General features: G+C 45.1%; 1 protein-coding gene across 2 annotated transcripts in view; it reads right to left on the bottom strand.

Moving 5' to 3' along the window:
* The window catches only part of abtb2b (ankyrin repeat and BTB (POZ) domain containing 2b), a 128,845-nt gene that overhangs the window by 19,146 nt on the left and 82,782 nt on the right, over positions 1–26,917 (bottom strand). For both annotated transcript variants that reach the window (XM_034176870.1, XM_034176869.1), the window contains 3 exons: positions 7,777–7,987; positions 763–915; positions 512–677 (listed from right to left, as the gene is read on the bottom strand). In XM_034176870.1, the coding sequence (XP_034032761.1) occupies positions 512–677; positions 763–915; positions 7,777–7,987 (530 nt within the window). The remainder of the gene's footprint in view (positions 1–511; positions 678–762; positions 916–7,776; positions 7,988–26,917) is intronic.

A 26,917-nucleotide genomic window follows, 5' to 3' on the forward strand; every position in this document is an offset into this window, starting at 1 on the left:
GGTGAGGAAGTAACCCGCATCAGACCGGCATCCCGCTCAGGGGAAGTCATAGACTCTCATCGGCTTCATGCCATGAAATTCAAGGATAAGCACCGGTGGCAGTGGGCGAAAAAAGGATTTATTTCTTCTATTAGCAAAATGCTCTGAGATGACATATGTGCAGCAGTGTATGTTTTGAACTTCTATGGTGAAAGGTCAGAACAGAAGCTGTATAGTGTTTCTTTGTGTTGTATTTGACTGTGAAAGACGTTTTATGAAGTGGCGGCCCAAAACTGCTCGGAAATATTTAAGTACAGAACGAATGACGTAGACCAAAATCAAGTATAAGTATACCCTGCAGAGGAAAAGTAGTTTTTCAGCTTTTTATCATTATTTCTTGTTTTCTATGCAGATGCAGTATAACTGTAACCATGTCAGAATGACTCATTATTTCTAAATAGTGATCTGGTGAAAATTCCTGAATTTTTACATATTGCAACATATAACAGATGCAGACAGATGACGTCAGTACCTGGTCGTCCATGCTGTTGACCCCGTCTGTCCCCAACAGGTCGATGGCATGGCTAATGAGGTCTGTGCGTCCACAGTTAAGCATACGGAAACCCAAATCTAGATGGAACTTGTCTGTGGCAGCCTTAGAGTCCAGACGCTTGAATGAGCTAAAGCAGCACTCAGGCCTGATGGAGGGAATAAAGATGTTAAGGTCAATCTATGAGCGCCAGTCCTTCACTGAACTTATCTGAACATATGTGCTCCTTTTACTTTAGCTGTCGTGGTTCACAGTCCAGTCCTGGAAGGAGGAGCCTGGCGGTCTGTCTGACGTCATCACTGTCCACCAGCAGACTCTTACGATGCTCAGCATGAACTATGGCCACTCTCATCCACTCCATCAACGGCGGCATTAACAGGAACGGCCTGCAAAGAAAAAAAAAAAACAATCATTCCACTTCTGTTTATTTTCACATTTGGAGCAATAACCATTAATACTGTTTACATGATTAAATCAACGTTTGTGAGTAATCTACCAGGCTGTGATATTAAACATCAGGTTTCTTGTTCCACAGAATGTGAAAGAACGTGTAGTTCCAGCAACAGCACGCTGCAGTGGAGCCTGAATAATCAGCCTATTTTTAAACAAAACCGTCTTTGAGCTGAACAAAGTTACTGCAGAACGCTGACAGTGTTAAAGTTTCGAAAAGCTTAAACACGAAAAACAAAGAACAACTGACTGGAACTAATGAGGTAAGAAACAGACTAAAAATAGAAATGACAGGACAAGAATGAGCTGAAGCTGAGGGATCATGGTGATGAGCGGTCTCAGGAGGGACGGCTATGATAACGATTCAGGTACCTCCACTCAAAACCAGTTTAGAAAGCGCTGGTGAATCGCCCGTCTCCAGGTCAAACTAGTGTTAATTTGTGTCTCACCGTGTTGCACGTACATAGAACGTGGTCGTGAACAATGACACGTTACTGCGAGTTGTCTCGTTGCTGTGTGTTGCTAAGCTGCCATCCTCCTGCTGTGATGTTATTCTTAGCAGCAGTGTCACTTTACTCATAAAACACTTTGATGCAAATCATGGAAAGAAAAAAGTGAGCAGCAAATAATCGTATGTATGATACAGAACCCTGCAGTGCCATTCATTCTCCACACTGTCAGGACTTTTATTCTGAAACAGCTTCCTGTGGTTATGACCTCTTCATCAACCACGGTCACTCACATCTTCATCAGGACTGCATAAAATGTGTTTTCTACATTTGATCTGCAGGGTTCAGAATGCAAACACTACAACATTTGATAGCTTATTTTGTATGCTAGGTGTTTACCAGTTTATCCATAAAAACAAGCAAAAAAAAAAAAAAAACATTTAATATATTAATTATATATTATATAATTATAAAAATAGATTAATTAATATATATTTAATATTTAAATAACTAAAGAAACACATTAAAAAAGGAAAGTTGTACCAAGTGTATTTGTCTAATTTGTAGTGAAAACATCAATTACACACAAGACAAAAATCACCTGAGTAAAATTTCAGTGACATGACTTTTTTTTTTTTTTTTAGGTAATATGTCTTAAAATATCTATTTTAAAAACATTTTCTCAGCTAATTTCAAGCAATCCTATTGCCATTATTTATTCATTTATTGTTTTTAACTTGTAACACGTAAAAAAAAGCCAAAGGAACAAGTAAAATTTAAATTTACTTTAGATTTATTAAAATAAAACTCACTGTGAGCTTTATTTTACTAGTATTCAGAAGTGTTACATCTTTTACAAATAACAGCAGCTTAAAATCTTATGGTGACTTGAAACATTTGTCTGAAATATGACTCAAAACAAGAGGTTTACAAAATTTGCACTTAAGGTTTTTAAGAACTATTTTCCCAAAAACAAATAATTATATCTTAGCAAAATTGGGACTTAAGTGAAATTTTTAAGATATTTCAACTAGAAATATACAACCCCAATTCCAATGAAGTTGGGATGTTGTGTAAAATGTAAATAAAAACAGAATGCAATGATTTGTAAATCCTCTTCAACCTATATTCAATTGAATACACCACAAAGACAAGATATTTAATGTTCAAACTGATAAACTTTATTGTTTTTGTGCAAATATTTGCTCATTTTGAAATGGATGCCTGCAACATGTTTCAAAAAAGCTGGGACAGTGGTATGTTTACCACTGAGTTACATCACCTTTCCTTCTAACAACACTCAATAAGTGTTTGGGAACTGAGGACACTAATTGTTGAAGCTTTGTAGGTGGAATTCTTTCCCATTCTTGCTTGATGTACGAGTTCAGTTGTTCAACAGTCTGGGGTCTCCATTGTCGTATTTTGTGCTTCATAATGCTCCACACATTTTCAATGGGCGACAGGTCTGGACTGCAGGCAGGCCAGTCTAGTACCCGCACTCTTTTACTGCAAAGCCACGCTGTTGTAACACATGCAGAATGTGGCTTGGCATTGTCTTGCTGAAATAAGCAGGGACGTCCCTGAAAAAGACGTTGCTTGGATGGCAGCATGTATTGCTCCAAAACCTGGATGTACCTTTCAGCATTGCTGGTGCCATCACAGATGTGTAAGTTGCCCATGCCATGAGCACTAAGACACCCCGATACCATCACAGATGCTAGCTTTGGAACTTTACGCAGGTAACAATCTGGATGGTCTTTTTCCTCTTTTGTCTGGAGGACACGACGTCCATGATTTCCAAAAACAATTTGAAATGTGGACTCATCAGACCACAGCACACTTTTCCACTTTGCGTCTGTCCATTTCAAATGAGCTCAGGCCCAGAGAAGGCGGCGGCATTTCTGGATGTTGTTGATGTATGACTGTCACTTTGCATGGTAGAGTTTTAACTTGCACTTGTTGATGTAGCGACAAACTGCGTTAACTGACAATGGTTTTCTGAAGTGTTCCTGAGCCGCGCAGTAAGATCCTTTACATAATGATGTTGGTTTTTAATGCAGTGCTGCCTGAGGGATCAAAGGTCACGGGCATTCAATGTTGGTTTTTGGCCTTGCCGCTTACGTGTACAAACTTCTCCAGATTCTCTGAATCTTCTGATTATATTATGGACTGTAGATGATGGAATCCCTAAATTCTTTTTCAATTGAATGTGGAGAAACATTCTTAAACTGTTGGACTATTTTTTCATGCAGCTGTTCACAACATGATGATCCTCGCCCCTTTTTTGCTTGTGAACGGCTGAGCCTTTTGGGGATGCCCCTTTTATATCCAATCATGACACTCACCTGTTCCAATTAACCTGTTCACCTGTGGAATGTTCCAAACAGGTGTTCTTTGAGCATTCATCAACTTTCCCAGTCTTTTGTTGCCCCGTCCCAACATTTTTGAAATGTGTTGCAGGCATCCATTTCAAAATGAGCAAATATTTGGCCCAAAATTAAAAAGTCTATCAGTTTGAACATTAAATATCTTTTCTTTGTGGTGTAGTCAATTGAATATACTTGTAGGTTGAAGAGGATTTGCAAATCATTGTGTTCTGTTTTTATTTACATTTGACACAACGTCCCAACTTCACTGAAATTGGGGTTGTACTTGTAAGACTTTGTGGGGGTGTTGTGGTTGGTGCGATACAGAAAGCACATTTTTATATTTTATTAATAACACGTCATTAAATGCACTACAAAGGAAAAAAAAATATAATAACTGCAGTTCAGTGCTTTTAGCACCATGAAATGAATTGAAGGACCAAATTCTTTCTTTTGTTTTCGGACCTGACTGACAACCTGCCGTTCCTGTTATTTTATTTTCTTGCTATTTTGGTACAATTTGCGTCAGTGCTTTGTCAGTCTGTGAACAGGCAAGCAATACAGTTAACAGGCAGATAAGAGGCTGATGGGAGGAGGAGGTGGAGAAAAGACAGCTTCCATCACACTGCAGGTACTGTTCCTGCCCCATGGGACAGTTTGGGTTTTTTAGGTACTTTTGCCTACGTGATAAGAGTATGTTTACAGCAGACAAAGAGAAACAAAGACGGAGCTGGGTGCATGTTAAAAGATAATACTACGACTGTAGCGTAATAAGAATGCCGTTTGTGACAGCAGGTGGAGCAGCGGGTTTGGGAATAGACGCATCTATCTGAGCTCCACTTAACATGTTGGTGAATGAGTGCATTTGTTCATGAATACAAGACATCCACTCTTCACGTCTTTGATTCCTGCCGTGCACGCAGCACTGGTACTAATGGAGAACTAAATGAGCTTCAACTGCCTCTTAACGGCCACTGAGCCAAACACAGAGGGTTCCTTTGTGTGTTTTATAGCTTTTGTCAGAAAATCCTGAAAATATGAGCCACAGTAACGTTTGGGTGACGTAAATCCATCTACTGATGAAATGGTTGGTTGATCAACAGAAAATACCAAAAAAATGTTTTTGTTTTTAACTCCTCCAATATGATAATTAACCCTTTTCACTGCAATCATTCGCTTTTTTGAATAGTCGCATTAAGTGTGTCGCGGTCAGCCACAGAAGGCTCCCACCTGCACAAGTATCTGCTGTGCAGAATCTGGTTTAAAATAACGCCAAGATGGCAGAGGTTTGACGTATGAGCTTGATTTCAATTTGGTGTGTTTGGACATGGAGACGACGTTAATCTTTGTTCAGAGTCTATGCCTAAAAAGGGATTAAATAAATCAATGTATCCATCAATTTGGCACCTCTCACCCAATTCACCTCCCTCCCCACCTGTATCTGGACCCAAGTCTGACCCCTCAGACTGAAACACAAACTCCATCTCAGAGAATCAGTGCAACATCAAAGTCACAGCGTCTGTTAACTCTGAAACAAGATCTCATGGCTGGCTCGCTCACTGACCCGACACACTGCACACCGAAAACAGCAGACACACACACACACAAGCCCACATGTATGCATGTAAACTTTAACACTGATTCATGGCACCTCACCGCCACCTGGCTGGACGTGAAATCACAATCTGTCCAAATCATGTTGAGGTGAGGGTGACATCTCCTTGGGATACGTGCAGCATTTCATGCATTTTAAAATCAGTGTCATGAAGTTCACTTTGGACTGAACTTCAATCAAGTCTTCAAGTAAACTTCACGATGGAGAAGAAAGTTCAACTGCTGACCTAGAGTCAGATTAGAGCATTTGCAACCTCATAAAGGGCTCAAAAAAGGGGATATCTGGATATCTGATGTATCTGTGGTTAGGTGTAACCTCCATCAACTCCTTCATATCTCTGTAACAGATCTGTCCATTAGTGCTGCCTTCCATCAGCTGACAGGAGCACAGTGGTTCTGTGCAGCACAACAGAGTTGTTAACATCTATCAGCACTTTTTCAGTCTGTATTTTTCTACCCCGATCAGGGTGAACGGTTGGATTAAAAGCAATATACACACAGGCAGTGGTGTTCTCCTTCCCATTCAACAGCCCAGATTAGCACCAGCTTTAAAGGATCCAATCAGGTAGGACGCCTCACTAGCAATAAGGCTCTCACCAGGATCACCACAATGCCACACAATTCTGATGGTCTGGATTCCCAGTGATTTAATAAAGGTCTGAATGGAGGATCAGCCAGAGATGGAGACACCATGTAAAGGAAAGACATCTGTATCGTATTATAATCACTACCAGGATTGGACCAGAGTCTGCATTCACAGATACTACAGTACACACATGCAACGGCTGCACTAGATTTTTAGAAGCAAAAGGGCAGACTGTTGTACTTCTACAATATAGTATAACAGCGTGCACAACACAGCCAGCATTAAAAACATCTGAAGACGTGGGTGAAATGGAGGTCTGGAGAGAAAGATGGATGTATGTCTGCTATTCTCTCTGATGCGTATGACCTTTGCTCTCTGACAGTGTCTGTTATTAAATGGAAGACATCTGGCCTCATGTCCAAATGTATGAATGTGTGTTTCTCACATAAATGCTGATTTGACTGATTTTACTGCTTTAAAAACTTCACATAACTGTATTCAACCTTTGGGAGATAAAAAAGTAAGCAGTTACTCCGGGAAGTCACAATGTCACGATTGTAACATTCATTCATTCGTTTTCAGAACCCGCTTATTCCTGTTAAGGATCACAGGGAGCTGGAGCCTATCCCAGCAGTCACTGGGTGAAAGAAGGGGTACCCTGGACAGGCTACCAGTCTATCGCAAGGCCGACATATAGACAGACAATCTCATTCACACTCTCACTCACAGCTACAGTCAATTAAAGGTGGCCAATTTACCTAATCTGTATGTCTTTGGGAGTGGGAGGAAGTTGAAGCAACTGGAGGGAACCCACACAAACACTAAAACACAAAGGACCAGGTCGGACTCAAACCTGGGGCCTTCTTGCTGTGAGGCAACAGTGCTAACCTCTAAATCACCTGTGCAACTTAAATTTGTCCAATCATTACAAATTAATGCAAATGTGACAAATCAGCAGAGTGGTGCAAGCTCTTAGTGGGCTTGCCTCCCAAACAGAAGGTTGCCAGTTCAAGGCCACCCATGCCTCATTCTCCATGTATATCTGGAGTTGCATCAGGAAGGCCATCCGGTGCAAACAAGGACAAACACAAGACAAATCACTAAAACAGAAACTGCTGCATCCAAATCTGCTACAAGTTTTACATGAATCACAGTGGGTTAGATTAAAATATGCAGGGTTATTGTAATATAAATCAAAGTGATGGAGATGTGCCTGACTGTCTGTGTAACAAACTGTGTGTGAAAGAGATAATGGAAATAAAAACAAAAAGTTCCCTTTGATTTTCAATGCATTCCAACTTAAAAAAAACCTCTGCAACCGCTTTTTAAATTTTCATTTCGAACATCAATTTCAAAAAACAAAAACCTAATAACGTGCACTGCTACCCTTTAGAAAAGCTGCTGTGAAATCAGGCATTTAAATCTGCAAAAATTAGACACTTAGCATGTGATAAATCCTCTTAAATCACCAGCCAGGATAATCAACACGCCAGAGGTAGAATTATTCTGACAGACCTGGAAGTTCCTGTTTACCTGCTATTTAGCTGCAGAGAGTAAACACTTAAACCACAGGATGACACCAGGATCAGATCTGTTCATTTCTGAGGGAGGATGTTTGTTTATTTCCAATGGATAATGCACCAAATGTTGTCTTCTAAGTCAGGGTGCAGTTGGAAAAACCAAACCGAGGATAATTTAAAACATAAGAAACCAAGTTTCTATGTGTTGCTTCACTGCCTATAATAGAATTTAAAGATTAACTCCGCTCTGCAGGACTCCCACCTCTCCTTGCTCAGCGCCATGCGCGGGGGGTCTAAATTAGGATTCTCCATGGACTCCATTTGTGGGCACCGGAGGAAGTAGTAAAGGGTGTGGAGGGCGTCTGGTGACCAGGACACCGGCTGTTGAGGACGGGCGTGGCGGGCTGGACTGTGCCCCGGGCGCACGGAGCTCAGACGCTGCATATGGTGCATTGCACGGGACACCAGGTCACCTAGAACAAATAAAGTAGAAGAACATTTGAGTGAAACAGATTCGGAGATATTTGTGGTAATTACAGCAGATCAGTAGGGGTACTGGGGGCCAACACAAACATCAACTGATGCAGTATAATTAAAAAAAAACCTAAATAAAGAGGTCTCAGTGCTGGGCATAAACAGCGCGTGTTCCCATTCCAAATGGATTTTCCCTTTTCTTGACCTTATGCATTCAGCCTTCACCCGGCAGGTCTCCAGCAGCACACACCATTAGCAGCATCATTGTTAGAAAGAACAGCCACACAGCCAGTTTAAACATCAAGTCCTCTTTAATCAACCGAAAGAGTTCATGTGATGACAGACAGCAGATCACAGCGTCTAATGAACCGTTCATCTGTTTTGTTCCTGACGCTGTTCAATGGCTGCTGTAAGCCTGGAAAGCAAGATGTCAATCAAAAAAAAAATTGCAGCAAGGTTCTGTGCAACTGATTGCTAAAAAAAAGTAGAAAAACTCTCTAGACTGGCAGCTGTGAGGAAACGCTGCTGCGCCGAGATAAAAGCACAAGATATTTGCAGCTTATCAGCAGACTGTCCTCCCACGTTTTAAGCCAAGCACACAAGCGTGTGGTCATTTTAATGTATGTTTTCCTGTGCGTACAGCACACTGTAACATAAGAACGATATCGCACCGACAAAGCAAAACATCACACATCATGGAGATGGGATGTGGAGGAGGGGCCGAGGGAGGGAAGCCAGGTCAGGACCATGTTACGCTCATTGCATGAAATTACTCATGGGCTAATTTCTCAACAGAGTACCGTGAGATAGAGGACAAAAACTGGCCTTCAGTCATGTGTGTGCATGTTTGTGTGAGTATTACAGATTTTAGGTACTTGAGGTATATAGGGGTACCCCACTGAATGGTGAACTAACACCAGCGATTAACTCCAGGAGGTCTTGTTGGGAAAGTGTAGGTACACGGACCCACAACAGGGGGCGCAAATGAACGGACAATGGAGTAGGTCAAATAACAACACTTTACTGTTGTGAATGTGCACAACAAATACAACAGATTACAACAATAGACAAGAGTCAATTCACAAAGGTGTCGTGTGGGCAGGCTCGAAGATAGGAGACGTCTGTCCAAAGCAGAACCGGAACCACACGATTTCCTCCGCCACCAGACCCCGGGAATACTGGAGCCGCCAAGTCCCGAACTCCCAGGTGGCCACTGCCTCCGCGTGTCGGACCTGGTACTGCTGGCGAGGAACAAAAAGCAATTAAATGAGGGCGCGTTTGCACCCAAGAATCCGTACGGCAGGAAAGCTACCTCCACCTCTCGTTGGAAAAGTAGTCCACAATACAACGCACAAAGTCACAAAAGAATACTGTCAAACAGTCAGCTGAGGTACGTTACCTTCCAGGTAGAATGATATCTCGGCAAAGAGGTGGAGATGACGTCTTGCTGATATACCGATGCTGATCCGATGAGTGGTGACAGCTGTCATAGGTGATGAGTGTCAGCTGTCACCCCGGCTGCTCCTGTGAGGCGGCAGCGCCCTCTGGTGCCTGGAGCCCGCACTCCAGGCAGGGTGCCCTCTGGTGGTGGTGGGCCAGCAGTACCTCCTCTTCAGCGGCCCACACAACAGGACCCCCCCCCCTCAACGGGCGACTCCTGGCGCCCGACCAGGCTTGTCCGGGTGGCGGCGGTAGAAATCGGCCAGGAGGACCGGGTCCAGGATGAAGCTCCTCTTCACCCAGCAGCGTTCTTCAGGTCCGTACCCCTCCCAGTCCACCAAATACTGGAAGCCCCGGCCCATCCTACGGACATCTAAGAGCCGGCGCACAGTCCAAGCCGGCTCGCCATTGATGATCCGGGCAGGAGGTGGTGCCGGACCCGGAGTACAGAGGGGTGAGGTGTGATGGGGCTTGATCCGGGACACGTGGAAAACGGGATGGATCCGCAGTGAGGCCGGAAGCTGAAGCCTCACTGCGGCTGGACTGAGTACCTTGATGATCTTGAACGGACCGATATACCGGTCCTGCAGTTTAGGGGAGTCCACTTGAGTTCTTAGTAGACAACCACACTGCCTGCCCTGGCCGGTACGTAGGGGCCGGGGTCCGCCGACGGTCTGCATGGGCCTTCGTCCTCATCCGGGCCCTCAGCAAGGCAGAACGGGCGGCACGCCACACCCGACGGCACTTCCGTAGGTGGGCCTGGACCGAGGGCACACCGACCTCTCCCTCAACCACCGGAAACAAAGGAGGTTGGTACCCCAGACACACCTCGAAAGGGGAGAGGCCGGTGGCTGACGACACCTGGCTGTTATGGGCATACTCGATCCAGGCCAGATGGGTACTCCAGGCCGCCGGGTGCGCGGCTGTTACGCAACGCAGGGCCTGCTCCACCTCCTGATTGGCCCGTTCTGCTTGCCCGTTGGTCTGGGGATGATACCCGGATGAGAGACTCACCGTGGCCCCCAGTTCCCGGCAGAAGCTCCTCCAGACTTGCGAGGAGAACTGGGGACCGCGATCGGAGACGATGTCTGTTGGGATCCCATGCAGCCGGACGACGTGGTGGACCAGGAGGTCCGCTGTCTCCTGGGCCGTCGGGAGCTTCGGGAGGGCCACGAAGTGGGCCGCCTGGAGAATCGGTCCACTATCGTGAGGATGGTGGTGTTGCCCTGGGACGGCGGGAGGCCCGTGACAAAATCCAGGCCGATGTGGGACCAGGGGCGATGGGGCATGGGCAGCGGCTGGAGCAGTCCCGAAGCCCTGCGATGGTCAGCCTTGCCCCTGGCGCAGGTGGTGCAGGCCTGGATATAGTCCCGGACGTCGGCCTCTAGGGACGCCCACCAGAAGCGCTGCCGGACAACTTCCACGGTTCTTCGCACCCCTGGATGACAGGAGAGCTTAGAGCCATGACAGAAGTCCAGGACTGCAGCCCTAGCTTCTGGTGGGACGTAGAGTCTGTTCTTCGGCCCAGTTCCGGGGTCCGGGCTTCGTGTCAGGGCCTCCCGGACGGTTCTCTCTACGTCCCAGGTAAGGGTGGCCATGATAGTGGACTCCGGGATGATGGGTTCCGGTGGATCCGACAACTACGCTTTGACTTCATCTTCATGTACCCGGGACAATGCATCCGATCTCTGGTTTTTGGTCCCGGGACGGTAGGTGATCCGGAAGTCAAAACGGCCGAAGAACAGTGACCAGCGGGCTTGCCTGGGGTTCAGCCGCTTGGCGGTCCTGATATACTCCAGGTTCCGGTGGTCAGTGAAAACCGTGAATGGCACGGACGTTCCCTCCAACAGATGTCTCCACTCTTCAAGAGCCTCTTTCACCGCAAGGAGTTCTCGATTGCCGACGTCATAGTTCCGTTCGGCCGGGGTCAACCTGCGGGAAAAATAGGCACACGGGTGAAGGACCTTATTGGTCTTCCCGCTCTGGGAAAGCACAGCTCCTATCCCTGAGTCCGAGGCGTCCACTTCAACCACTAACTGGCGACTAGGATCGGGCTGCACCAGAACGGGTGCAGACGAGAAGCGCCGTTTCAACTCCTTGAACGCGGCATCGCAACGATCCGACCAGGTGAAGGGGACTTTTGGTGAGGTCAGGGCTGTCAGGGGGCTAACTACCTGACTGTAGCCCTTAATGAACCTCCTGTAAAAATTAGCAAAGCCGAGGAACTGTTGCAGCTTCCTACGGCTGGTGGGTTGGGGCCAGTCTCTCACCGCCGCGACCTTGGCCGGATCAGGAGCGACGGAGTTAGGGGAGATGATAAACCCCAGGAAGGACAAAGAAGTGCGGTGAAACTCGCACTTCTCGCCCTTCACAAACAGCCGGTTCTCTAATAACTGCTGCAGGACCTGACGTACATGCCGGACATGGGTCTCAGGATCCGGAGAAAAGATGAGTATATCGTCTAGATATACGAAGACGAATCGGTGCAGGAAATCCCGCAAGACATCATTAACCAACGCTTGGAACGTCGCGGGGGCGTTTGTAAGACCGAACGGCATGACTAGGTACTCAAAATGACCTAACGGGGTGTTAAATGCCGTCTTCCACTCGTCTCCCTTCCGGATCCGAACCAGGTGATACGCATTCCTAAGATCGAGCTTGGTGAACATTTGGGCTCCATGCAGGGGCGTGAACACTGAATCCAACAAGGGCAATGGGTATCGGTTACGAACCGTGATTTCGTTCAGCCCCCTGTAATCAATGCATGGACGTAGTCCGCCATCCTTTTTTCCCACAAAAAAGAAACCTGCACCCATCGGGGAAGTGGAATTCCGGATCAACCCGGCAGCTAAAGAGTCCCGGATGTAGGTCTCCATTGATTCGCGCTCAGGTCATGAGAGGTTGTACAGCCTGCTGGACGGGAACTCAACGCCTGGAACCAAATCAATGGCACAATCGTACGGACGGTGGGGGGGAAGGGTGAGCGCCAGGTCCTTACTGAACACATCCACAAGGTCATAGTACTCCACCGGCACCGTCCCTAGATTGGGCGGGACTCTGACCTCCTCCTTAGCCTGGGAACCGGGAGGAACTGAGGAACCTAAACATACCCGATGGCAGGTCTCGCTCCACTGAACCAGTACCCCGGACGGCCAATCGATCCGGGGATTGTGTTTTAACATCCAGGGGAACCCTAAAATCACACGGGAGGTAGCAGGAGTCACAAAAAACTCGATCTCCTCTCGGTGATTTCCTGACACCACCAGAGTTACTGGTGGTGTCTTATGTGTGATTGGAGGGAGTAGGGAGCCATCTAGTGCCCGCACCTGCACAGGCGAGGTAAGCGCCACCAGAGGGAGCCCTATCTCCCTGGCCCATCTGCTGTCTAACAGATTCCCTTCAGAGCCCGTGTCCACCAGTGCTGGGGCCTTCAGAGTTAAATCCTCATAAAGGATTGTAACTGGGAGTCGTGTGGCAATGTGGGTATGTCCCACGTGAATGTCTCGGCCCACCCCTAGCCCAGTTTCTAGGGGCGGGCGTTGGTGTTTAACCGCTCGGGGCAGTCTCTTACCTGATGCTCTATCGAGCCACAAACCAAAACACGCTCCGCGGGCCAGCCTCCTCTGTCTATCTGGTGCCCTAAATGTGGCCCTGCTCGTGTCCATAGCTTCGTCAGCAGGGGGAGCTGTAACCACACGGAGCGTAGGGGCCGTGGGGCGTGGGGAGGGCGGAACGCGGTCGGAACCGGAAGGGAGAGGGACGGCGCGTGCCCGGCCACGCCCTTCGTCTCGTTCCCGACGGCGTTCTTCTAACCGATTGTCTAATCGTATAACGAGATCAATAAGCCCACCTAAATCCCGCGGTTCGTCCTTAGCCACCAGGTGCTCCTTTAGGACCAACGACAGTCCGTTTACAAAGGCGGCGCGGAGGGCAGTGCTATTCCAGCCGGACCTCGCAGCCGCGATGCGGAAGTCGACTGCATAGGCAGCTGCGCTCCGGCGCCCCTGTCTCATTGACAGCAGCACGGCTGAAGCGGTCTCTCTTCTATTTGGGTGATCGAACACTGTTCTGAACTCCCTCACAAACCCATCATATGTCTGAAGGAGCCGTGAATTCTGCTCCCAGAGCGCTGTAGCCCAAGCGCGTGCCTCACCGCGAAGCAGGTTTATTACATAAGCTATCTTGCTGGCATCAGTCGCGTACATGACAGGACGTTGTGCGAAGATGAGCGAACACTGCATAAGGAAGTCCGCGCATGTCTCCACACAACCTCCGTACGGCTCTGGAGGGCTTATGTATGCTTCCGGGGAAGGTGGGAGGGGTCGTTGAACGACCTGTGGAACGTCACTGTTACGCACAGGGTCGACAGGAGGGAGAGCCGCAGCAGCGCCCTGAGGGCGCGCTTCCACCTCCGCGGCGAGAGCCTCCACCCTGCGGTTAAGGAGGACGTTCTGCTCGGTCATTAAATCCAACCGAGCCGTGAAAGCGGTGAGGATCCGCTGCAACTCACCGATCATTCCTCCTGCGGACGCCTGTGCGCCCTGTTCTTCCATTGGCCGTTCAACAGCCGGTTGACGCCCCTCGGAATCCATGACGGTGGCGGAGATATCCTGTTGGGAAAGTGTAGGTACACGGACCCACAACAGGGGGCGCAAATGAACGGACAATGGAGTAGGTCAAATAACAACACTTTACTGTTGTGAATGTGCACAACAAATACAACAGATTACAACAATAGACAAGAGTCAATTCACAAAGGTGTCGTGTGGGCAGGCTCGAAGATAGGAGACGTCTGTCCAAAGCAGAACCGGAACCACACGATTTCCTCCGCCACCAGACCCCGGGAATACTGGAGCCGCCAAGTCCCGAACTCCCAGGTGGCCACTGCCTCCGCGTGTCGGACCTGGTACTGCTGGCGAGGAACAAAAAGCAATTAAATGAGGGCGCGTTTGCACCCAAGAATCCGTACGGCAGGAAAGCTACCTCCACCTCTCGTTGGAAAAGTAGTCCACAATACAACGCACAAAGTCAATCAATCAATCAATCAATTTTTTTATATAGCGCCAAATCACAACAAACAGTTGCCCCAAGGCGCTTTATATTGTAAGGCAAGGCCATACAATAATTATGTAAAACCCCAACGGTCAAAACGACCCCCTGTGAGCAAGCACTTGGCTACAGTGGGAAGGAAAAACTCCCTTTTAACAGGAAGAAACCTCCAGCAGAACCAGGCTCAGGGAGGGGCAGTCTTCTGCTGGGACTGGTTGGGGCTGAGGGAGAGAACCAGGAAAAAGACATGCTGTGGAGGGGAGCAGAGATCGATCACTAATGATTAAATGCAGAGTGGTGCATACAGAGCAAAAAAGAGAAAGAAACAGTGCATCATGGGAACCCCCCAGCAGTCTACGTCTATAGCAGCATAACTAAGGGATGGTTCAGGGTCACCTGATCCAGCCCTAACTATAAGCTTTAGCAAAAAGGAAAGTTTTAAGCCTAATCTTAAAAGTAGAGAGGGTGTCTGTCTCCCTGATCTGAATTGGGAGCTGGTTCCACAGGAGAGGAGCCTGAAAGCTGAAGGCTCTGCCTCCCATTCTACTCTTACAAACCCTAGGAACTACAAGTAAGCCTGCAGTCTGAGAGCGAAGCGCTCTATTGGGGTGATATGGTACTACGAGGTCCCTAAGATAAGATGGGACCTGATTATTCAAAACCTTATAAGTAAGAAGAAGAATTTTAAATTCTATTCTAGAATTAACAGGAAGCCAATGAAGAGAGGCCAATATGGGTGAGATATGCTCTCTCCTTCTAGTCCCTGTCAGTACTCTAGCTGCAGCATTTTGAATTAACTGAAGGCTTTTTAGGGAACTTTTAGGACAACCTGATAATAATGAATTACAATAGTCCAGCCTAGAGGAAATAAATGCATGAATTAGTTTTTCAGCATCACTCTGAGACAAGACCTTTCTGATTTTAGAGATATTGCGTAAATGCAAAAAAGCAGTCCTACATATTTGTTTAATATGCGCTTTGAATGACATATCCTGATCAAAAATGACTCCAAGATTTCTCACAGTATTACTAGAGGTCAGGGTAATGCCATCCAGAGTAAGGATCTGGTTAGACACCATGTTTCTAAGATTTGTGGGGCCAAGTACAATAACTTCAGTTTTATCTGAGTTTAAAAGCAGGAAATTAGAGGTCATCCATGTCTTTATGTCTGTAAGACAATCCTGCAGTTTAGCTAATTGGTGTGTGTCCTCTGGCTTCATGGATAGATAAAGCTGGGTATCATCTGCGTAACAATGAAAATTTAAGCAATACCGTCTAATAATACTGCCTAAGGGAAGCATGTATAAAGTGAATAAAATTGGTCCTAGCACAGAACCTTGTGGAACTCCATAATTAACTTTAGTCTGTGAAGAAGATTCCCCATTTACATGAACAAACTGTAATCTATTAGACAAATATGATTCAAACCACCGCAGCGCAGTGCCTTTAATACCTATGGCATGCTCTAATCTCTGTAATAAAATTTTATGGTCAACAGTATCAAAAGCAGCACTGAGGTCTAACAGAACAAGCACAGAGATGAGTCCACTGTCCGAGGCCATAAGAAGATCATTTGTAACCTTCACTAATGCTGTTTCTGTACTATGATGAATTCTAAAACCTGACTGAAACTCTTCAAATAGACCATTCCTCTGCAGATGATCAGTTAGCTGTTTTACAACTACCCTTTCAAGAATTTTTGAGAGAAAAGGAAGGTTGGAGATTGGCCTATAATTAGCTAAGATAGCTGGGTCAAGTGATGGCTTTTTAAGTAATGGTTTAATTACTGCCACCTTAAAAGCCTGTGGTACATAGCCAACTAACAAAGATAGATTGATCATATTTAAGATCGAAGCATTAAATAATGGTAGGGCTTCCTTGAGCAGCCTGGTAGGAATGGGGTCTAATAAACATGTTGATGGTTTGGATGAAGTAACTAATGAGAATAACTCAGACAGAACAATCGGAGAGAAAGAGTCTAACCAAATACCGGCATCACTGAAAGCAGCCAAAGATAACGATACGTCTTTGGGATGGTTATGAGTAATTTTTTCTCTAATAGTTAAAATTTTGTTAGCAAAGAAAGTCATGAAGTCATTACTAGTTAAAGTTAATGGAATACTCAGCTCAATAGAGCTCTGACTCTTTGTCAGCCTGGCTACAGTGCTGAAAAGAAACCTGGGGTTGTTCTTATTTTCTTCAATTAGTGATGAGTAGAAAGATGTCCTAGCTTTACGGAGGGCTTTTTTATAGAGCAACAGACTCTTTTTCCAGGCTAAGTGAAGATCTTCTAAATTAGTGAGACGCCATTTCCTCTCCAACTTACGGGTTATCTGCTTTAAGCTACGAGTTTGTGAGTTATACCACGGAGTCAGACACTTCTGATTTAAAGCTCTCTTTTTCAGAGGAGCTACAGCATCCAAAGTTGTCTTCAATGAGGATGTAAAACTATTGACGAGATACTCTATCTCCCTTACAGAGTTTAGGTAGCTACTCTGCACTGTGTTGGTATATGGCATTAGAGAACATAAAGAAGGAATCATATCCTTAAACCTAGTTACAGCGCTTTCTGAAAGACTTCTAATGTAATGAAACTTATTCCCCACTGCTGGGTAGTCCATCAGAGTAAATGTAAATGTTATTAAGAAATGATCAGACAGAAGGGAGTTTTCAGGGAATACTGTTAAGTCTTCTATTTCCATACCATAAGTCAGAACAAGATCTAAGATATGATTAAAGTGGTGGGTGGACTCATTTACTTTTTGAGCAAAGCCAATAGAGTCTAATAATAGATTAAATGCAGTGTTGAGGCTGTCATTCTCAGCATCTGTGTGGATGTTAAAATCGCCCACTATAATTATCTTATCTGAGCTAAGCACTAAGTCAGACAAAAGGTCTGAAAATTCACAGAGAAACTCACAGTAACGACCAGGTGGACGATAGATAATAACAAATAAAACTGGTTTTTGGGACTTCCAATTTGGATGGACAAGACTAAGAGACAAGCTTTCAAATGAATTAAAGCTCTGTCTGGGTTTTGGATTAATTAATAAGATGGAATGGAAGATTGCTGCTAATCCTCCACCCCGGCCCGTGCTACGAGCATTCTGACAGTTAGTGTGACTCGGGGGTGTTGACTCATTTAAACTAACATATTCATCCTGCTGTAACCAGGTTTCTGTTAGGCAGAATAAATCAATATGTTGATCAATTATTATATCATTTACCAACAGGGACTTAGAAGAGAGAGACCTAATGTTTAATAGACCACATTTAACTGTTTTAGTCTGTGGTGCAGTTGAAGGTGCTATATTATTTTTTCTTTTTGAATGTTTATGCTTAAATAGATTTTTGCTGGTTATTGGTAGTCTGGGAGCAGGCACCGTCTCTACGGGGATGGGGTAATGAGGGGATGGCAGGGGGAGAGAAGCTGCAGAGAGGTGTGTAAGACTACAACTCTGCTTCCTGGTCCCAACCCTGGATAGTCACGGTTTGGAGGATTTAAGAAAATTGGCCAGATTTCTAGAAATGAGAGCTGCTCCATCCAAAGTGGGATGGATGCCGTCTCTCCTAACAAGACCAGGTTTTCCCCAGAAGCTTTGCCAATTATCTATGAAGCCCACCTCATTTTTTGGACACCACTCAGACAGCCAGCAATTCAAGGAGAACATGCGGCTAAACATGTCACTCCCGGTCCGATTGGGGAGGGGTCCAGAGAAAACTACAGAGTCCGACATTGTTTTTGCAAAGTTACACACCGATTTAATGTTAATTTTAGTGACCTCCGATTGGCGTAACCGGGTGTCATTACTGCCGACGTGAATTACAATCTTACCAAATTTACGCTTAGCCTTAGCCAGCAGTTTCAAATTTCCTTCAATGTCGCCTGCTCTGGCCCCCGGAAGACAATTGACTATGGTTGCTGGTGTCGCTAACTTCACATTTCTCAAAACAGAGTCGCCAATAACCAGAGTTTGATCCTCGGCGGGTGTGTCGTCGAGTGGGGAAAAACGGTTAGAGATGTGAACGGGTTGGCGGTGTACACGGGGCTTCTGTTTAGGGCTACGCTTCCTCCTCACAGTCACCCAGTCGGCCTGCTTTCCCGGCTGCTCGGGATCTGCCAGGGGGGAACTAACGGCGGCTAAGCTACCTTGGTCCGCACCGACTACAGGGGCCTTGCTAGCTGTAGAATTTTCCACGGTGCGGAGCCGAGTCTCCAATTCGCCCAGCCTGGCCTCCAAAGCTACGAATAAGCTACACTTATTACAAGTATCATTACTGCTAAAGGAGGCCGAGGAATAACTAAACATTTCACACCCAGAGCAGAAAAGTGCGGGAGAGACAGGAGAAGCCGCCATGCTAAATCGGCTAAGAGCTAGTAGCTACGCTAAGCTAGCAGATTCCTAAAAACACGCAAAGTGAATAATGTGTAAATAATTTAGAGGTGATTCAGCAGAAGGAGTGCTTTAGTTAAGGCACGTAAAGATTACACTGGGAAACAAATCGTAATCTAGATAACTAGACCAATCTAACTGCGCAGATTAAACAGCTAACAGATACAGAAAAACACCGCTGTGCTCCGGAACAGGAAGTGATACAATACCGCAGTGAGAGCCAACCACCAGTAGAGGCAAGCAAGAGCAAGAGCAGTCACAAAAGAATACTGTCAAACAGTCAGCTGAGGTACGTTACCTTCCAGGTAGAACGATATCTCGGCAAAGAGGTGGAGATGACGTCTTGCTGATATACCGATGCTGATCCGATGAGTGGTGACAGCTGTCATAGGTGATGAGTGTCAGCTGTCACCCCGGCTGTTCCTGTGAGGCGGCAGCCCCCTCTGGTGCCTGGAGCCCGCACTCCAGGCAGGGTGCCCTCTGGTGGTGGTGGGCCAGCAGTACCTCCTCTTCAGCGGCCCACACAACAGGTCTTCCAGGAAATCGTGCCCAAGATGGAAAGCCCCTTGTTGTGTGGGCCGCCAGAAGAGGTACTGCTGGCCCACCACCAAAGGGCGCCCTGCCTGAAGTGCAGGCTTCAGGCACGAGAGGGCGCTGCCGCCACGGACACAGCCGGGAGTGACAGCTGTCAGGAATTAATTCCTGACAGCTGTCACACATTCTTCATCATCACACTCCATAAAGACCAGACGTCATCTCCACCTCGTTGCCGAGATATCGTACTTCATTGTAGGTAATATCCTCAGCCTTTTTGTGTTTATCTGTAATCTGTACATTGTGAGTGTTTGCAGGCGTACCGGTTCTTTGTTTTGTGGAAGCTGAGTGAGTGCAGGACGGCACTCTTTTTCTCTGAGGGATCACTGCAAACACATCAGCATATTGAGCGAGAGGTGGAGGTGGCCATTCCCACCGTTATTGTTACTGGGTGTACATACACCCACACTTGACTGTCTTTGTTATCGCCAGCAGTACCAGATCCGACAGTCGGGGACGGTGATCACCTGGGAATTCGGGACTTGGCGGCTCCAGTATTCTCTGGGTTCGGTGGCGGAGGAAATCGTGTGGTTCCGGTTCATCTCAGGACAGACGTCTTCTATCCTCGAGCCTGCCCACACGTCACCTTTGTGATTTGACTGTAATTATATTCTGAGGTTGTCTGTATATTCGTTGTGCACGTTTCACAACATTAAATTGTTACTTTTTGGCTCATCTATTGGCCGTTCATTTGCGCCCCCTGTTGTGGGTCCGTGTCACTACACTTTCACAACACCCCTTGTTGGAATTCTACCCATATTGTGTACTGAGGCCCGGCTAGGCTCCAGGGTTCTCAGGTATATGATAAACTTTATTCTTAGATTCCATTTTATATTACAGTCCTGTTTTTTAAGAGCAAAAGTAAAACTATCCCACTGTTGTTCTTCAGAATGGACAACTGTGGTGAAATGTGGAAGAAGTCCATTAAAATCACACTGAAATCACCAAGATGAATGTGATTTTGCACAATACTTTGTAAATCCTAACTAGATTGAAACATGTCGGTGGGACAGAGTGAGCAGAGAGAATCATGTCTATGGACACCAACATTGTTTGAACTTGACCATCAGTGACTCCATCCATTGTTGGACCAGCCTTCCAAACTCAGACATTTAAGACCACAACCTCAGAACTTACAGAAATGGAAATAAGTGCCCTATCTTGAAGACCTATAACACATATAGAACAAGTGCATTTACACTACATAATCCGAGTGCAATTTAAGATACAAACCACCAAGGGGGTGTCTGTCAGTTAATCATTCATGTGCTTCCAGTGTAACATGAAGAAAACCAGTCAGATTGTCATCTGTCAGCAGCACAGGCTCAAGTAAAAGGCTTTCTAGCAAGTTAACAGATCTGAGTGCATCAAAGCTCCCCATGGTGAAGCACTGCAGTATTTGTTTAATCTGTTTTTTGTATTAATTTTAGTCTCAATATGTGTGTATAAGTGGAGTGCACGTGCCTCATGAACCAGCACCTAAATTCTGCTAGATATGAAGAGCAGAAGACTTTTAGACCACATTTTGGTAGTCTATGCTGCAATTCCTTATACCAAGACAGATCCCAGCCACACCTCATTGTAAGACCAACATGCCCCATGGACACACAGATGAGCACACATGCACCTGCTATTTAAAGAATGTGCACAATGCATGGGAAATGACAACTGTGTGGGATGAAATACTTGTGTACTGCTTTGGAAAATAAGACCCAGTGACTTTGTCAGCAGAAAGATGAAGGCAGTCCATTTGCTATGGCGACTATTATAACCAATATGACAACAGACAAGCATGTTTTATTTCATGGCAGTGGTCAACTAACTGACAAATCACAGTTACAATCACTTACAGTTTACAGTTACCATCAACACTATGGGAAAATTACAGCTGAAGTTTGAAAAAGACAGTGCCCCCCACATATATAGTTTGTTTTTGTTTTTTATTAAGGCACCAGTAAATAACTACACATTTACGCACAGGCACAAGATAAAAAACACAACTTGAAAAGCAGATTCTTCATGTTGGTGCAACTTTAATGTTTTAGATATTGGCTATAGTCAGTAAATCAGTAAAAAACAGTTTCTTTAATTTTTATTTTTTTTTATCTCTGTGCTCCAGATTACACTACAGGCATATGCTACAAACCAGTTTTATTTTATTTTTATTTTGTCCACTGTTAATTTTTAACATGCCACTCAGTCAACAGGAAGACCACGCAACTGTTTCCCTCAGATAATGGAAGACCACCACAGGACAAGGAATGAAACTGTCACATTTGGTTAAGTCTGAAGATAACTTCCAAAGACAGTTGGGGTTTTTTTGGGTGGATGGGGGGTGGGGGTGGGGTGTCCAACAATTTGCCATATTTTGCATAAAGGTTGGGGATGACACCATCCATCATATTTATATTTTCTCTGTATTTATGTCTTGTTGAGTCCAGACGACGCCTCTGGTAGGACTGAGTAGTTCTGTACGTGACGAGGATTGGTCCTCCACCCATTTCCTTTTAAGGTTTTTTTTAATCTATATGTACCAGATTAGCAAATACCTTTATAGGCTTTAAGTTAAAGCCAGTTCCCTTTTTTAAATTTAGTCCACTGTTAATCTTTAACATACCACTCAGGAAGACCACACAACTGTTACCCTGAGATAACAGAGAACCACCACAGAACGAAAAATGAAACAAACAACTGGATGGGTGTGAAGATAACTTCCAAAGACAGCTTTTTTTTTGTCTTCCAACAATATGCCATATTTTTCTTAAAATTACAGGATGAAGCCATCCGTCAGATTTATGTTTGCTCTGTATTTATGTCTGGCCAACTCCGGACGGGTCCTCCAGCAGTAACGGTACACCGTACAGATGTGTCTGTGTGCCTCTGTCTCTCAGGCACAGATCAGAGTGCCAGCGCCTGTGTGTTTTTGTTGTGTGAAGGCGTATCAGTGAACACATGCTTGCTTGTGTTTGTGTGTGTGTGGAGGTGTGAATGAATGTGAAGGATGCCAGTCCTGCCTGCAGCAGCCCAGCTTCACAACTCCACAGAGACGTGGCACAAAGAGACCTCTGAGAAGGTGACAGAAAGAGTGTGTCTGTGTTTGAAAGAGTGCGCACACTTTAATGCCTCACTAACAGCAGTAGTGTATAAATGTGGGCTTGTGTTGGAGGAACAAATGACAGTGTGTTCGCTCACTTAGAGAAGGAAACCTATATCCACTCTGACCAACTCTAATCTCCTCTCTTCCTCAACAACCTCACTCTTCACCTCTCTACTACCTTTCCATCATTTCCCACAAGCTCCACATCCATAGCACACCCAAACACTGCATTACCCACTGTGCACTCATCCCTACCCCAAAACCTCTACCGTGTCAGCCACAAGTGGCAGGTCATGATCTGCATTTGGGAACTATTCTCTTATTCTCTCTGCTTCATTCCAAACCGATGATTACTTTATCCCAATTTCACACCTCCAAAGACCATAGATGAAGAACATCGTATTGAGCATCTATGTGGCTACGATATAACATGTGACATGTAGCTTTGCATCTAAATCAAATCAAATCAAATCAATTTTATTTATATAGCACCAAATCACAACAAACAGTTGCCCCAAGGCGCTTTATATTGTAAGGCAAGGCCATACAATAATTATGTAAAACCCTAACGGTCAAAACGACCCCCTGTGAGCAAGCACTTGGCTACAGTGGGAAGGAAAAACTCCCTTTTAACAGGAAGAAACCTCCAGCAGAACCAGGCTCAGGGAGGGGCAGTCTTCTGCTGGGACTGGTTGGGGCTGAGGGAGAGAACCAGGAAAAAGACATGCTGTGGAGGGGAGCAGAGATCGATCACTAATGATTAAATGCAGAGTGGTGCATACAGAGCAAAAAGAGAAAGAAACAGTGCATCATGGGAACCCCCCAGCAGTCTACGTCTATAGCAGCATAACTAAGGGATGGTTCAGGGTCACCTGATCCAGCCCTAACTATAAGCTTTAGCAAAAAGGAAAGTTTTAAGCCTAATCTTAAAAGTAGAGAGGGTGTCTGTCTCCCTGATCTGAATTGGGAGCTGGTTCCACAGGAGAGGAGCCTGAAAGCTGAAGGCTCTGCCTCCCATTCTACTCTTACAAACCCTAGGAACTACAAGTAAGCCTGCAGTCTGAGAGCGAAGCGCTCTATTGGGGTGATATGGTACTATGAGGTCCCTAAGATAAGATGGGACCTGATTATTCAAAACCTTATAAGTAAGAAGAAGAATTTTAAATTCTATTGTAGAATTAACAGGAAGCCAATGAAGAGAGGCCAATATGGGTGAGATATGCTCTCTCCTTCTAGTCCCCATCAGTACTCTAGCTGCAGCATTTTGAATTAACTGAAGGCTTTTCAGGGAACTTTTAGGACAACCTGATAATAATGAATTACAATAGTCCAGCCTAGAGGAAATAAATGCATGAATTAGTTTTTCAGCATCACTCTGAGACAAGACCTTTCTAATTTTAGAGATATTGCGCAAATGCAAAAAAAGCAGTCCTACATATTTGTTTAATATGCGCATTGAATGACAAATCCTGATCAAAAATGACTCCAAGATTTCTCACAGTATTACTAGAGGTCAGGGTAATGCCATCCAGAGTAAGGATCTGGTTAGACACCATGTTTCTAAGATTTGTGGGGCCAAGTACAATAACTTCAGTTTTATCTGAGTTTAAAAGCAGGAAATTAGAGGTCATCCATGTCTTTATGTCTGTAAGATAATCCTGCAGTTTAGCTAATTGGTGTGTGTCCTCTGGCTTCATGGATAGATAAAGCTGGGTATCATCTGCGTAACAATGAAAATTTAAGCAATGCCGTCTAATAATACTGCCTAAGGGAAACATGTATAAAGTGAATAAAATTGGTCCTAGCACAGAACCTTGTGGAACTCCATAATTAACCTTAGTCTGTGAAGAAGATTCCCCATTTACATGAACAAATTGTAATCTATTAGATAAATATGATTCAAACCACCGCAGCGCAGTGCCTTTAATACCTATGGCATGTTCTAATCTCTGTAATAAAATTTTATGGTCAACAGTATCAAAAGCAGCACTGAGGTCTAACAGAACAAGCACAGAAATGAGTCCACTGTCTGAGGCCATAAGAAGATCATTTGTAACCTTCACTAATGCTGTTTCTGTACTATGATGAATTCTAAAACCTGACTGAAACTCTTCAAATAGACCATTCCTCTGCAGATGATCAGTTAGCTGTTTTACCACTACCCTTTCAAGAATTTTTGAGAGAAAAGGAAGGTTGGAGATTGGCCTATAATTAGCTAAGATAGCTGGGTCAAGTGATGGCTTTTTAAGTAATGGTTTAATTACTGCCACCTTAAAAGCCTGTGGTACATAGCCAACTAATAAAGATAGATTGATCATATTTAAGATCGAAGCATTAATTAATGGTAGGGCTTCCTTGAGCAGCCTTGTAGGAATGGGGTCTAATACACATGTTGATGGTTTGGAGGAAGTAACTAATGAAAATAACTCAGAACAATCGGAGAGAAAGAGTCTAACCAAATACCGGCATCACTGAAAGCAGCCAAAGATAACAATATGTCTTTGGGATGGTTATGAGTAATTTTTTCTCTAATAGTTAAAATTTTATTAGCAAAGAAAGTCATGAAGTCATTACTAGTTCTAGATCTTCTAAATTAGTGAGACGCCATTTCCTCTCCAACTTACGGGTTATCTGCTTTAAGCTGCGAGTTTGTGAGTTATACCACGGAGTCAGGCACTTCTGATTTAAGGCTCTCTTTTTCAGAGGAGCTACAACATCCAAAGTTGTCTTCAATGAGGATGTAAAACTATTGACGAGATACTCTATCTCACTTACAGAGTTTAGGTAGCTACTCTGCCCTGTGTTGGTATATGGCATTAGAGAACATAAAGAAGGAATCATATCCTTAAAGCTAGTTACAGCACTTTCTGAAAGACTTCTAGTGTAATGAAACTTATTCCCCACTGCTGGGTAGTCCATCAGAGTAAATTCAAATGTTATTAAGAAATGATCAGACAGAAGGGAGTTTTCAGGGAATACCGTTAAGTCTTCAATTTCCATACCATAAGTCAGAACAAGATCTAAGATATGATTAAAGTGGTGGGTGGACTCATTTACATTTTGAGCAACGCCAATTGAGTCTAATAATAGATTAAATGCAGTGTTGAGGCTGTCATTCTCAGCATCTGTGTGGATGTTAAAATCGCCCACTATAATTATCTTATCTGAGCTAAGCACTAAGTCAGACAAAAGGTCTGAAAATTCACAGAGAAACTCACAGTAACGACCAGGTGGACGATAGATAATAACAAATAAAACTGGTTTTTGGGACTTCCAATTTGGATGGACAAGACTAAGAGACAAGCTTTCAAATGAATTAAAGCTCTGTCTGGGTTTTGGATTAATTAATAAGCTGGAATGGAAGATTGCTGCTAATCCTCCACCCCGGCCCGTGCTACGAGCATTCTGACAGTTAGTGTGACTCGGGGGTGTTGACTCATTTAAACTAACATATTCATCCTGCTGTAACCAGGTTTCTGTTAGGCAGAATAAATCAATATGTTGATCAATTATTATATCATTTACCAACAGGGACTTAGAAGAGAGAGACCTAATGTTTGTGGGATGGATGCCGTCTCTCCTAACAAGACCAGGTTTTCCCCAGAAGCTTTGCCAATTATCTATGAAGCCCACCTCATTTTTTGGACACCACTCAGACAGCCAGCAATTCAAGGAGAACATGCGGCTAAACATGTCACTCCCAGTCCGATTGGGGAGGGGCCCAGAGAAAACTACCGAGTCCGACATTGTTTTTGCAAAGTTACACACCGATTCAATGTTAATTTTAGTGACCTCCGATTGGCGTAACCGGGTGTCATTACTGCCGACGTGAATTACAATCTTACCAAATTTACGCTTAGCCTTAGCCAGCAGTTTCAAATTTCCTTCAATGTCGCCTGCTCTGGCCCCTGGAAGACAATTGACTATGGTTGCTGCTAACTTCACATTTCTCAAAACAGAGTCGCCAATAACCAGAGTTTGATCCTTGGCGGGTGTGTCGCCGAGTGGGGAAAAACGGTTAGAAATGTGAACGGGTTGGCGGTGTACACGGGGCTTCTGTTTAGGGCTACGCTTCCTCCTCACAGTCACCCAGTCAGCCTGCTTTCTGCTCGGCTGCTCGGGATCTACCGGGAGGGAACTAACGGCGGCTAAGCTACCTTGGTCCGCACCGACTACAGGGGCCTGGCTAGCTGTAGGATTTTCCAAGGTGCGGAGCCGAGCTCCAATTCGCCCAGCCTGGCCTCCAAAGCTACGAATAAGCTACACTTATTACAAGTACCATTACTGCAAAAGGAGGCCGAGGAATAACTAAACATTTCACACCCAGAGCAGAAAAGTGCGGGAGAGACAGGAGA

The sequence above is a fragment of the Thalassophryne amazonica genome, chromosome 8 (genome assembly GCF_902500255.1).
Source record: "Thalassophryne amazonica chromosome 8, fThaAma1.1, whole genome shotgun sequence".
Lineage (NCBI taxonomy): Eukaryota > Metazoa > Chordata > Actinopteri > Batrachoidiformes > Batrachoididae > Thalassophryne > Thalassophryne amazonica.